We start from the raw sequence: 14759 nt of genomic DNA, 5'->3' as shown, positions 1-14759 counted from the left end.
ACATTTCAGCATATCCAAACTTGAGTTTAAAAAATAACTAATAATTTTGTACGTCTATCTAACAACTCCACAACTCCACCCAGCTCACAATGCACAAGGTAGTGGCTCTAGTAAGCGGGGGTAAGGACAGCACCTACACCATACACCAGTGTGTCAGTGCTGGACACGATGTAGTAGCACTGGCCCACCTCAAACCTCCTCCCAACAAAGAGGAGCTAGACAGCTACATGTACCAATCAGTCGGATCCAACGTGGTTGAGTTCGTGTCACGTGCGCTTGGTGTGAAGTTGTATGAGCGAGAGATATCAGGCACACCTGTAGCTCAGGATTTGGGTTATGAGAGGACTGAGAATGATGAGGTGGAGGATTTGTATGAGCTGCTCAGTGAGATTAAGAAGGAAACACAGATCACTGCTGTGTGTAGTGGTGCTATTTTCTCTACTTACCAGAAGAACCGAGTTGAGGAGGTGTGCGCGCGGCTGGGTCTGGTCAGTATAGCGCCTCTCTGGGAACGGGAACAAGAAACGCTTTTACAAGAAATGATTGACACCCAACTTCAGATAAGGATTATAAAAGTAGCAAGTATAGGTCTGGGCAAATCTCATGTTGGTCAACAGGCTTCGGACCTGTTACCACATTTCAGCAGTATTAACCAAAAGTTTGGTTTCAACGTTTGTGGAGAAGGCGGTGAGTACGAGTCGTTGGTGACGGACTGTCCGTTGTTTGGGTACACCATTCAGATTGATTCTTCAGAGAAGGTGTGCCATTCCCATGATGATATGGCACCTGTGTGGTATGAGAAGTTTGAGAATGTGTCCCTTGTTGAAAAACCGATGCTAGAGAAAATGAATCTGAGGGAAAGATTAGATTTGTATGTTGATGGTGTCAGGGGTAATTTGCCAGTTCTTAGTCACTGACCTTTTTAAATGTTTTCTCTTATCTATTCTCTTAAACCTTTAACATCTTTTGAGCATGCAATTGCAGATAATTTAATAATTTAAAGCTACAAATTTTATCTTTTTATGAAACGTTGTTTGCATCTCATCACTAAAATTCTGGATCCTGTAAGATATCAAATTTCATGAAATCATTGTATTTGTCGTGGAGGTCATGTTTTGATCTGCTGCAGTAAATGCAACGAAAATTAATATATTTCCTTTAACGGGTAATCACAGTGTTGTAATCAAATTCAAACTCACCAGAAATCGTTCCAGAAATTCAAATTCTTCGAGGCCATTTAGAAGATTAACACCACTAAGTAACATCCACAACTCTGCCAGTAGTTGAAGAATGTCCCAACTAAGATACCCGATAACGATAGTAACGGTATCAGCAGCTGTGTTTGTTGTGTACGGGTTTATAGCCGGGCTGTACACTGTCCTGAACATACCTCCCAACCCCTGTGAGATGACGTACATGTTCGAAAGTATTAAATACATTCCAGGTAAACGCATTTTAAATAAACATTTATGGTAAGCTTTGTGTTTCAATGGAAAATAAAAATCAGAGTTTAATTTGTGAACTAGAATAAAGATTTTAACTGTAAGAATCCAGTTTTTTACTGTCAATTACATAGATATCGGCCAATATTTCCGCACTTCATATATTTTTCAAAAATTTCGTTTAAAAAACCAAAAAATAACGCTATTTAAAGAAACTCAGAGGCGTTTGTTTCAGTTCCAGTTGAAGGTGGAAGTGAGAAGTACAAGTTATACGCGTATGGCGAAGGCCGCTACGCTAAATCTCTGTTTCAGGGCAAGTTCAACGGTATTCCTGTTCTATTCATCCCTGGAAATGCTGGCTGTTTCAAACAGGTGCGCCAGCTTATTTGTCTGTTGCTGATTTTGTTAAATTTTACATGATTTTTTGTACTGTAACTGTATAGTAGTAATGGTGCAATGATTCGATGATATTTTATGTAACTTAAACCTTGTTGTTTTGGCTACCGTACCAAGTTCTACCCACAGGCCACAGCTCAGATGAAACTCCAATGATAGCACATAATACAGTAACCTGAGTGCCCAGTCCATGATCAAGAATCATAACCCCCCGATAATTACAGGTCCGGTAGCGTACAGAATGCACTAGGACTAATTCCCTGTTAATTACAGGTCCGCTCTCTAGCTTCAGTATCGTACAGAATGCACGAGGACTAATTCCCTGTTAATCACCGGTCCGTTCTCTAGCTTCAGTAGCGTACAGAATGCACGAGGACTAATTCCCTGTTAATTACAGGTCCGTTCTCTAGCTTCAGTAGCGTACAGAATGCACGAGGACTAATTCCCTGTTAATTACAGGTCCGTTCTCTAGCTTCAGTAGCGTACAGAATGCACTAGGACTAATTCCCCGTTAATTACAGGTCCGTTCTCTAGCTTCAGTAGCGTACAGAATGCACTAGGACTAATTCCCTGTTAATTACAGGTCCGTTCTCTAGCTTCAGTAGCGTACAGAATGCACTAGGACTAATTCCCTGTTAATTACAGGTCCGTTCTCTAGCTTCAGTAGCGTACAGAATGCACGAGGACTAATTCCCTGTTAATTACAGGTCCGTTCTCTAGCTTCAGTAGCGTACAGAATGCACCAGGACTAATTCCCCGTTAATTACAGGTCCGTTCTCTAGCTTCAGTAGCGTACAGAATGCACCAGGACTAATTCCCCGTTAATTACAGGTCCGTTCTCTAGCTTCAGTAGCGTACAGAATGCACGAGGACTAATTCCCTGTTAATTACAGGTCCGTTCTCTAGCTTCAGTAGCGTACAGAATGCACGAGGACCTCCACAAGCTTCACCACTTCAACTACTTTACAGTAGATTTTAACGAGGAGTTCTCTGGTCTTTACGGGGGTGTGCTGTACACCCAGTCTGACTATGTTGTAGTTGCGCTACAGGCTATACAGAAACTTTATTCTACTCCCAAAAAGGTATGTTTATTATGAGTTAAAACTGAGATATTAAAGATTTAATTAAAATTGATTTCTTAATAGAATAACTCTCTATAAGATATGAAGAGTCGTTTAATAATTTGTACCTGATTGATCATTGTAATCCGTTCTTAAGCTGCCTTTTGTTGGTCTCCTCAACTATCTGTTTGTCAGGTGATCCTGATTGGACACTCTATGGGAGGTCTGGTGGCTCGTTCTGTCTTTGTTCACCCCGAGTTTCAGTACGACTCAGTGGATCTGGTCCTGACTCTCTCCACCCCTCACAACGCAGCCCCCTACGAGTTTGACTGGCATATTCATTCTTTTTATAGGTAATTTTCGTGCAGAGAATGATCCTACAGGTATCTATTTGGCACTATACGGAAATTTTACAATCAAGTCGCACAAACTTTTATCTTCTGGCTAAAATATAGTGACACGCAAAAACAATTTTAAAGAGTTAAAGTAACAATTCATAAAATCGAATTTTTTTACCTTGCACATGATTTGAATTTTGATAATAATGGTTCTCCAAAAATGAAAACAAATGGATCAAAATAGTAAGTAAACAATTTTACAGTTAATTACTAATTTTACTTGATCATCTGTTTAACCTCTTATCCCTCAGCGAGTGGAAATCGTATGTGAAGTCGAACCCAAAATTATACGAGGAAAAAGTTTTCGTTTCTATTGGCAGTGGTATCAGAGACACCATGGTTCAACCTTATCAAACCATTATTCAGGGTATTGTTGATAATTATTGCTAATTATTGCTAATTATATTTTATATAGAACTCTAGATTTAAAGCTAACTATCATTATACCTTCATACAATATAAATGTACCTTCATTGACACTATAGGTGGCTCATAGTTAATTTTGGTAATTCGATACGAATCTCTCAATTTAAACAATTTCGACGAATTTCGTGTGTATAAACTAAGAGCTGCTGAGATTAACTAACTTTAATGTCAAAGGTATGCGGAAGTTAATATCTAACATTAAACTCTAGGATAGAAAAAAACCCATTCGATATGATAGTAAAAAGGTAAAAGTAGTTAAAAATAACCAAAATAGAATGTACATTGTACAAAGTAGTGATAAGAAGTACATAACCAAAATATAATGTACATTGTACAAAGTAGTAATAAGAAGAAGTAGATAACACCTTTTCCTTCCAGAATCAGGAGATAACACAGTTAACGTGTTAACAACTTGTATACCAGAAGTACAACTCTCTCCTGACCACCTCCAGATGGTGTGGTGCCGACAACTTGTCAAGGTAATTAATTAACTGTTAATTGCAGCTAATCTGTTTATTATCATCAATTACCACACTCTTCGATAGTCGCTGTTACCTTTGTTTTTTCGTATTTGTTTCTTCCTTGATTAATAGCACTATTGTCTATTTTATTATTATTATTTACTATTGTCTATTTAAGGGGGTGGATTAGACGGTTGTGTAAAGTTAAAATGGTATAAGTTAAAATGATATAAGAGTAAAGTTAAAATGATATAAGAGTCTTCTTTATTAAGTTGAAACGGGCACAAATGCTTAACAAAACAAACTTTATATGTTCCAGTCTCTGCGCAAAGATATGGTGTAACAGAGCTTACACTTCACACATAGCCATCACCTTAATAACACCAGAATGTGTGTGTGTGTGTGTGTGTCTGTCTGTCTGTCTGTCCGTGTGTAATTTCCGGTCGGTTATACAAAAAAACGGTAAGAGTTACGGGACTGATTTTTTCGGTATAGTGTCGACAAAACTCTGATGAAGCCCATAGGAAATTTTTTTAAAAATCGGCCGATGGTAAGTGGTTTAATTGATGGTTTTGTACCACAAATGTTACATAAAATTGCGTGAGCAGAACGGCAAGAGTTACGGGACTTGCTCTCTCTCTCTCTCTCATTACTGTGTAATATGTTATAGCTGCATTTAAGTAGCGTCATAATTGGATTAGCCTGGAAGATTTGCTGTAATGTTATACCTTAAGCTTATTAGGGGAGGGGGGACTGTTAGTGTTTGGGGTCTGTTTGGACTGCAGAGAGAGAGAGAGAGAGAGAGAGAGTTCATACGACAATGTTATGCGTGTTTTCAAATATAATATGCGGGTGTGGTGCGGAGTTAACAAGGGTTAATTTCTATAACGATTTAAATAAAAATAGAAAGCGGTTCAAGACGGGAGTGATGAGGTGTAATAATCGGTGTTCAGACCTTATGATCATGGAGTGTGGTGCCTCATGGCTAATAATGACTTAATTATCCACAAGAAATAACTGATTATGAGATTATTGTTTAAGAAACTATTGGGTCACCTAATGCGGGTTTTGACTCTGCGGGTAATTACTCCTACCCTTTTTAACTGCGGCAGTGAAATCCCGGCCGTAGGCCGGGTTACACTAGTTATTCATAAAGCTAAATTATGGCGGATGTTAGATAATAGGTATATCCATTAATGTTACGTCATACATTTATAACCGACTAGATAATTTTTCACATTCCGCATATTATGGAAGTATGACCCATTTTGAAGCATTAACTAGTCCATATTAAAAAAATCACTATTTACTATTTTCACATACTATATAAGATGTAATGGTATCGTGGATAGGGCCCAATGATGTACACAAACATAACATTTTCATCATTGGTATAAATACACATTCATTATTTATCGCCTCTTAATTTGTTTATTATTTAAATTGACTGTCTTTTCACCAAACCCACATTTTTATCAGAAAATAACGCACGTCCTGTTTGATATGATCAACAAAGACACCCTGCAAATAGAAGATAATATCTCCTTGATACGAGACATTTCCAGAGTAAACTTTCTGGGTGTACAGTCAGTGTTTCCGGGTTAGAATTAACTTAATAACAGTCAGTGTTTCCGGGTTAGAATTAACTTAATAACAGTCAGTGTTTCCGGGTTAGAATTAACTTAATAACAGTCAGTGTTTCCGGGTTAGAATTAACTTAATAACAGTCAGTGTTTCCGGGTTAGAATTAACTTAATAACAGTCAGTGTTTCCGGGTTAGAATTAACTTAATAACAGTCAGTGTTTCCGGGTTAGAATTAACTTAATAACAGTCAGTGTTTCCGGGTTAGAATTAACTTTATTTGTTTAAGATGTTGATAATAATATATCGTATAGTTATTTAAATAATGATGCATTGTTAATACATGATCATTTGTGTACCTCGTTATGTTTTTAATTGCCCAATTTCAATCAAATTAATTGTCACTAATCGTCAATAATAGAATAATCCACAGTTACAAGTAAAAAGAGAGAAGTGGCTCCAGCAGTGATCCTTAAAGACATGCAATTCCATGCTACGGGTAAGATTTAGTTTAAATAGTTGTTTTAATCAAGTCTATTCGATTTGTTGCCAGTTGGCAGTTCAGTGTTTTATTTAATCGTCTGTACAACTACTCCCCGGGGAGTAGTTGATTCACTTGATTGTATGTACACAGTTTGACTTGGCACATATACATGTAGGTATTGCTAGTTTTGTTGCTTCTAGTTTAATCTTGTTCGCGCAATCACAACTGTCGCGCGCGCGCGCACACACATGCACATGCACGATTTATCGAGTAATATTCGGTAGCACAACAATAAAAGCGCGTTTATTAATTTATCGTCGATTATTATTTCATGCACGAATAGAATCTACAAATTTTTCACCGTGCGCGATCGATTGATTCACGGTAAAAATATCTCACCTACCGGACGCATATCTCACCTACCGGAACTCCGGAAAAATATCGCAGGAAGTAATAGACGTGGTTCAAAAAAAAACAGCCCGGACGTCAATGTACGAAGTGTGCTGTTACGAAAATAAATAGGAGAGGCAACATAGCCCAATGCCCATAGGTGCGGTGTGTACGGAATCAAACTATTGACCTAATACCGCACTTTATCGCACCATCGGCCATTATTCGTTCTATCAGATTTGCGTACTTCGTACTGCTGTTTAGTATGTATAATAAGATTAGATCTACATACCCATAACGAGTCCAACGTTGTTCACGACGTAATCCCTCAAAAGATTGAAATATAGTCACTTCTTTGACGATTAGATGTAACTCGAAGAATTTGAGTTGACAAATTCCTCGAACCAGATTTAATTGGGCACTCAGTGACTGAGCTATAAAGGCCAACGGACGGGTACTGACTTTTGGCCCACCCTGTATTATATTGCTATAGTTAAATAATATAAAATTGCAATTTGCAGTCTGCAGGCATCTTAGCTTATACTTACGTTGTTTAGAATATAATGTTGAAAAGTTACTCTGCTCAGTTATACCCTCCGCCAGCTCAACTCACCCCAGTCATCTTGCCCAGTGCCAATTGTAAAAACTTCTATGAGGATAATTCTAGGAATTCAACTTAAGTTTCCTGACAATTCAAGTTGAATTATGGCTATGATAATGATTTAATTTCATGATTGTAGATATTTCACTGCACATACGGTAGTGTCTAGTGAACCAGACGTGCTTCAAGACTCGTGTCCTAATTTTGAGTGCTGATCAAAAATTAACGAACGAGACAAACTGTTGAGATCTCTCGTTACTTTAAGATTATGTTTTACTTATTTTTGAGATAAAAATTGTGTTTACTGCTACTTAATACTCACGAAGTCTTTAAAAGGCAGCATATAATATGCGCTGCTTGATATCACCTTTGATAATAAATATCAATCCGTTAATTTTATAATTAAATTAACTTAACGTATTTACCATTTTAGTCGTAATTTTAATTTATTGAGGATCCAATAAAACTATTAAATTCATCTTCGCTGGTGGTAGTGAAAAATTCTAAAGTGACAGCTTCAGATATGAATTTCTGGTTAATACTTTGTTGGAAGGCGGGGGCGGTGGTGGTAGCATACTTAGCCGAAATAACAGTTTAGTCAGCTTGTGGGGTAAATATCAGAATCTATATTGGACGATTGCATTGACAGATTGGATATTGATCGTGGGATTCTCATCACAAATCTATAATTAGAAGTAGTCCATAATGACGATTGATTTCTAAGAAGGAAATTTGAGCTTCCACTTGCTATAATACAATAATATCTTGGCTGTTGAGTGCTACGGGCGCTTTAGCGGAGGGCGAGCCCAGAACGATAACTAAGCCGCGGTATTATTTGTTATAACGTTTTCTGGTTCTGGATGAAACAATGTGTAATGTGATACGTGCGCTGATACAATATAGTGTGTAATATATATAGTGCGCAAATGTTATTTGTTTTGAAAATTCCCGCCAGCCAGTGTCCACGAATTTTCGGGGAAATAATTCCCGGGAAATATTTTAAGTCTTCAGTAATCAATCATAATCGACCGACTCGAGAGAGGGAAAAATAAAAAGTATTTAATAATAATGGCGAAATATTTCTTAAGTATTTCATCACGTGATATTTACAGACATCAGATACAAACATTACTTGTCATGTTGAGTTTTGATATGTAAGTTAATGAAGCTCAAGACGGGTCGTAACTTAATGTTATTGTCTGGCAAATATAATAAGGCATAACTGTGAGACATTTGCTTGTAATACAAAAGTTGGCAGCTATTACTTCACTTTATCTGGTAACAGCAAAGCGGGGTAGGATTCTTGAAATGAGTGATCCATCACTTGCATCGTACCTGTCACATTTGAGACAGATATTCGAACTGAAATCAACCTGAAAATTTTCTCAGAACTTCGCCAGGTAACTGGTGATGAGGTGATGTTTCATGTTTATTTTAGTTCTTAGAGGTTACATTGGCAAAAAGGGTTTTACAGTTTACGAGATGGTTTTACAAAATCAAACAATTAATCCGAGTACGGTCAAATCAATGAATAATGTGCTATATTTTGGCATCACTCATTAATAATTCTCAGCTCTGAACCATCATCTATAATTTTACAGTTGTAGCTAGCTTATAATACGAATTCATAAATATTTGTTTTATAATTAAATTTCACAGTAAGATAAACTAGCAACTTTGCAGTAACGAGTAGGGAGGGATGGAAGAAGTTTGTGATTCCAAATAAAAGTGGATACAACACCGCCATCATCGTGCAGAACCCACCTCGGGAAAGGTTGGTTGTAGTCACGTGAGCAGTTAACGCGTTACTAACGCGTTATTGTTTGCAGGTTTGGTGTTCACTCTTCCCCATTCTACAGAACATAAACGTGACTATCAACATTGTCAGATTTCTCAATCGCTATCACGTGATAAAACACGTTAACGTCAGTTCACCGTCAGTGGTTAAATTTATTGACGACTATAATATTATTCGTAATGGCGGAGATGTTATGATCTGATAAACATCGCTCAAGCGCTCATTACTCGATGTGTCACATGATGACGACTTAAACTTATAGATAACAAAATTGACCAATAATTATATTCCTTGTTATGCAGCCGTTAACCGTTGTTGACTCCAATTGAGCGGTTTTAATATGTTTTATCTCATATTACTTTATAGTGAAATTATCGTTCCAATGACATACCACGTTAATAATAGGAGACTTCTGTAGCTCATATTTAACATTCTTTCCTGAGTCTGATTAGAAAACATCCGAATATCTAAGCATAAAATAGCATTATTCGATGATGGTAGCAACTGCAGTTTAAAAACAGCTTCCAAATTCCAAACAATCGTTTCCGTCAGGTGGCTGTATTACTGTAAATCTGATGTTTTGGAATGTGAGGATATAAGCGGAGAGATAACCCTTTTCCCGGACAACTTGGCCGTCTACAGCAAGCGTCTTGCAGGTAACTCAAGATAAGATACTTGTTCACTTGTTGTGTCAACTTACCGTTTATCTGGGAGTTAGCAACAGGGGATTACTGTTGTGCGCACAGGATATTTTAGCAGTTATTTTAGGCGTTAAACACAATTAATTTAACCTGATATTTTATAATTACTGTCAACCCCATCCTCATTGTGATTGTTGTTCCTCTGTAGCTTTTTCTCGTTCGACATTTAAAATCTTTCTCATAGTCGAATGTGTATATTGTATATATTGTATATCGTAAATCGTAATATGTCGCATAATACCCTGAAAACCCAGACACAAGTTTGACCACCTTCCCCTCTCCCAGACACAGACGGGAAGTATGAAGTGTTTCTCCACGGAGCTCACGGCCGAGAGAAGAAAGCAACCAGATCTATCCTCACGCTCCAGCATCATCTCGGAGGTAGGTTATAGTACCGTGTTAATGTTATTTTAGTGAGGCAGTGGCTCACACTCTGTTGATATCTCTTTTGGGAGATTTGACGTCTCTCAACCTTACTTAGGTGAGTGTGTCCCACAACCAAGCACATTGCCTAGAAGTCCGGCGTTATGTATTATAATGATCCTGGACCTAAGTGGCAAGTAGCTTTAAAAAAAAGAAAAAGCTGTGTCATGTTGTTCTACTCGTTTTTGTTACGTGCACACGTCTGGGTAATGACCACATTTTTTGAGAATATGTTTTAATTTATTTAACTTCTGTTTTCTCCGACTGGACAGAACAACGTATTTCACGAATTTCTTAAGGTCATCCATTTTTAGACTGTATTAGTTTATCTATAAGTTAAGTAAAAACGAGACGGAAACGAGTATCAAATATTTTAATTTTTTAGTTTTTTTCCCGCATGATTTGGCCAATATAGTTGAATAATGAATAATGGCGTCTTAGTCTTACCAATTTCACATAGTCTAAGCCACAGTCAAAATTGTAATCTTTAAGGCTCGGTATCCAAAATGACAAATTCTTTTCGATAGAATAAGGTGCTACAAAATTATCACTTAGTATCATCTTGTTGGTCTGACGTATCACTCGCACAATTATACGTTTAAATAGTCTTCTAGAGAAAAACCGCGCTCAATATAAGTTCCTGTAGAGGGCAGGTAAATAAACGTTAATGGCAGGAGACGGAACCTCTTTAGCGTGCGTGATCCTCGTAGTTTAAGGGGGCCGGGGGGGGGGGGGGGGGGGGGGGTCTTCATCAAAATTCTCTCGAAATTGATTTTATAGTTGTTTCTGATAGAGGAGAGTGATATCTATCAGCTGCTTTTGGTCCCATGGAAAAATATTGTTCCTAGCCAAAATTATCGCCAGTCAAAGGTCAGCGCTCATGTGTAATTGTATTGCGCGAGCGATTTTCAATTGCGCGCCCTGAAAATCGAGTCTAAAAATCTATCTTCTCCTACATTTTTTGAGCAATCACCCTGAAACTTTCAGGATATGTTCTAAGGATCATTTAGAAGATATCTGTCGAGCCGAATTTTGAGATAGGCCTTAGAAGATGTTTTATTCAATTTTGAAAATCTTGGACCTGGAAAAATCGTAAAAAAATGAGGTCCAAGATTTTCAAAATTGAATAAAAAATCTTCTAAGGCCTATCTCAAAATTCGGCTCGACAGATATCTTCTAAATGATCCCTAGAACATATCCTGAAAGTTTCAGGGTGATTGCTCAAAAAATGTAGGAGAAGATAGATTTTTAGACTCGATTTTCAGGGCGCGCGATTGAAAATCGCTCGCGCAATACAATTACACATGAGCGCTGACCTTTGACTGGCGATAATTTTGGCTAGGAACAATATTTTTCCATGGGACCAAAGGTAGCTGATATATATCACTCCCCTCTATCAGAAACAACTATAAAATCAATTTCGAGAGAATTTTGATGAAGACCCCCCCCGGCCCCCTTAAGTGAGTGGCCGAGGATGGAAGTCCGACATAACTAACCCATACTTTAGAATACCAGACAGGCCAAGTATTCCAATTTCCAACTGCTGTAGTTGCAGTCGAGCGTTATATTTTGTGATTTTAAATGGTGGATTAAATGCTTGTCTTATTGCTTGCTTGCTCGGGACATTTACCTATCACATGATCAAACACCATTTAAGTCAAATTAACCACACTCTGATGTCGACCACTGGCCGCTAGAGTGTCTTTTAATTACCGCCAACTTCAAACTGAACTGGAAGGTTCTTGGGATGTATGACTAGGAAACCTATTCGAGCTGGAGGTTATCAAAATGATGAGTTGTATTGATCAAGAATGTTGATTTGATTTGATCCATTTTTCAATGAGCGCTATAGAAATAAATTTTACTCCTCTCTTAGTTGCTACAAACCAAGGTCCTAGATCCATTATAAAGTTATAAGAGACATTGTCAGTTGAAATTAGAATTTACTTACCGATATCACCGGTAAAATGATAACTTGACAAGTTGCATGGACCGTGCAGGGACCGTGCATAGACTGTCCGGAGCTAAACGACCAACTTCCCCTTGACAAGTTAAAATTAGATTATATTATCAGTAGAATTATAACTAGACAAGTTTCCCCCAGTCACCAACTGTCATGATCAAAACAAATACATGCTTTACATGTAGTCTCGCTAACTACTTAGCGAGACTACTCCCAAAAATTCACTGTCACTCCATCCCTTCCCTCAGTTTTGTCAACATCTTTACTGCGCTGCTACCAGTTTTGAAGTTTGTGGTATGTCACTGAAAGATCAGTCAATTACCGCCTAACTCATATGAGATATCGATCAACGACGCTTGGTTGTAATATCTACAATATATCGAGATGATCTTAATTTGTGGCAGGTTGAAGGTTAACGAGTCTCCCAGAGCATTAAAGAGCAAGTTTAAGATATCGGTAAGAAAGTCTGGAGCTGAGGCCACCTGTCTCAGTCTCTCTCACCCTCTCACCCTCTCTCTCTCCCTCTCCCTCTCACCCTCACTCTCTCTCTCTCTCTCTCTCTCTCTCTCTCTCTCTCTCTCTCTCTCTCTCTCTCTCTCTCTCTCTCTCTCTCTCTCTCTCTCTCTCTCTCTCTTCTCTCTCTCTCTCTCTCTCTCTCTCTCTCTCTCTCTCTCTCTCTCTCTCTCTCTCTCTCTCTCTCTCTCTCTCTCTCTCTCTCTCTCTCTCTCTTTCTCTCTCTCTCTCTGTCTCTCCCTCTCTCTCCCTCTCCGGCCTACGTGTTAAATAGTTTGCTTTTAAAGAGCGTGACGGCTGATTTACGTCGCTCACCTGTCTGAAGGATCAATATTATGATAAAGATGGATATTTTGGGTTTGAATGGTTGAACTGCAGAAATGGCTTTTTATAGGATAATACGAGAGGGACTGGCGAGGATACATGGTGCTCATATTGGTATTATTTGCCTTCGATTAAGATTTAAAGGGACTTGTAGCGTATCAAGATATTTGGAGGACTGCATAGTTTAGAATTTATGCTAAGAAAAGTTGTATTTTTGCCAAAAATTGGGAATATATTTAGATTCAGAAAAAAACCCATGGCCAGATTAGTAAATGAGTCTGATCTTGATCTCACTGGGGTTGACTTGTGCAGTGATTTTATTTATGTTGCTTTTAAGTGTTCTATGTTTAGGAGGCTGAAGGGATCCACACACCCAATTGTTTGTACCTGTTGACGATCCCAATAAAAATCTTGGAGAAGATAGCATTGAGAATTGAAAAAAAAGAAGAATAAAGAAATTGAATATCGCGGTCTCAGTGGAAATGCATTTATGATAGACGATGGCCTGTATTAAATATAGACAATATTTTTAAAGTCAATTTTACTATGATTCACCTCATGCTACCTCATGATCCCCCTCCCCTTTAAATCTGTGACGTCAATCTTAGAACCTGCAATATTTAAGAACCACTTAAATAAACTGATCATGAAGCCGTCATGAAGCTGACATGCTGGTAGTGACAGTATTAATAATTAACCTCTCTACTTCATCTTATAGAACCAACGTCTGAATACCAATAAAAGTACCACGATCTTTACCAAGTGCAATCGCTCTTGATAAATGATCTGAGCTTTAAGGTATAAACGATCACCATGGTACTTATTAACCATCCCACTTTAGCACTTGAACCAACATTATTTTAATTTGAAGTAAATAGTTCTTAATCCACACCCATGGCCATGGGTCCGTCAAAACGGATGTTTAATAATGATGTCACGACGAACATGTCCTCGTAAATTTCAAAACGGCAGTTTATCTACGACTAACATTTTTCACAACATAAAATGTGATATTTAACCTGTAACTGTGCACAGGTGCAGTGGAACTGTCCTCTTACGAGCCGGACAGTGTTGAGATTGCGGACAGAGCAGAGCAGATGTTGTCAGTTCCCAGTCTGAGCAGTACAGATTATTGGGTTGTTACCCAAGTTTCCGTAAAACAGGGCTCCTGCACCCTCCTCAAATCATCCCAGAGGTTTGTGTCTGTCAGTTATCCATTTAGTTGTCAGATGGGAGCTATTTTTGCATCAGTCGGAGATCTGTGGAAATAGTTTGACAGTTTGTGGGTGCGTTTAATGATTAGTTGTCTTAAGAACTTTCAAATAACTTTAAATAGATCGAGGAGGTTATCAGTGGATTAAATGTCCTCTATGCGTGTCAATAAACTATGATATTAATAGAATTCCTATATCTGTCGTTTTTTGACAAATTTACTTTAAGAGTTAAGACCACTAAAAAATCAGAGGTTTATCAAAAATGGTCTTTAAGCACATTTGTCAGAATACGGCAGAGATATAGTATCTTCATTTGAAAGATGACAAATATGATACTTAGATGATGACATAACACAAATAATAAATATAGCATCCGATAGGTTGAGAATCATACCAGCTAGAGCCCATACCAATTTCAGGTTACCTATAGGTAAACTGATCTCCAGAAACCATACCAATTTCAGGTTACCTATAGGTAGACTGATCTCCAGAATCCATACCAATTTCAGGTTAACTATAGGTAGACTGATCTTCAGAACCCATACCAATTTCAGGTTACCTATAGGTAGACTGATCTCCAGA

At 37.9% G+C, this 14759-nt stretch overlaps 2 protein-coding genes across 2 annotated transcripts in view; both read left to right on the top strand.

Annotated features, from left to right (window-relative positions):
• Positions 1 to 87: 87 nt before the first annotated feature.
• Positions 88 to 1028, top strand: LOC134822933 (diphthine--ammonia ligase-like). Its single transcript, XM_063834214.1, has one exon. It carries the CDS (start codon positions 90 to 92, stop codon positions 915 to 917), a length of 828 nt encoding a protein of 275 aa, XP_063690284.1. The 5' UTR covers positions 88 to 89; the 3' UTR covers positions 918 to 1028.
• Positions 1029 to 1247: 219 nt separating this feature from the next.
• The window catches only part of LOC134822559 (GPI inositol-deacylase-like), a 31672-nt gene continuing 18160 nt past the window's right edge, over positions 1248 to 14759 (top strand). The window contains exons 1-12 of the mRNA XM_063833670.1: positions 1248 to 1444; positions 1678 to 1814; positions 2732 to 2920; positions 3095 to 3252; positions 3549 to 3664; positions 4102 to 4202; positions 5664 to 5784; positions 6200 to 6265; positions 8925 to 9015; positions 9592 to 9695; positions 10026 to 10121; positions 13999 to 14158. Of these exons, the coding sequence (XP_063689740.1) occupies positions 1291 to 1444; positions 1678 to 1814; positions 2732 to 2920; positions 3095 to 3252; positions 3549 to 3664; positions 4102 to 4202; positions 5664 to 5784; positions 6200 to 6265; positions 8925 to 9015; positions 9592 to 9695; positions 10026 to 10121; positions 13999 to 14158 (1493 nt within the window). The 5' untranslated portion in view covers positions 1248 to 1290. The remainder of the gene's footprint in view (positions 1445 to 1677; positions 1815 to 2731; positions 2921 to 3094; positions 3253 to 3548; positions 3665 to 4101; positions 4203 to 5663; positions 5785 to 6199; positions 6266 to 8924; positions 9016 to 9591; positions 9696 to 10025; positions 10122 to 13998; positions 14159 to 14759) is intronic.

This window comes from Bolinopsis microptera, chromosome 11, assembly GCF_026151205.1.
Source record: "Bolinopsis microptera isolate Bmic1 chromosome 11, MBARI_Bmic_1.0, whole genome shotgun sequence".
In the NCBI taxonomy this organism is placed as follows: Eukaryota; Metazoa; Ctenophora; class Tentaculata; order Lobata; family Bolinopsidae; genus Bolinopsis; species Bolinopsis microptera.
This window is presented reverse-complemented; position numbering and strand designations above follow the sequence as displayed.

Coding starts and splice junctions, on each gene's coding strand:
- LOC134822933 (XM_063834214.1), top strand. CDS start 90: ATGCACAAGGTAGTGGCTCTAGTAAGCGGGGGTAAGGACAGCACCTAC.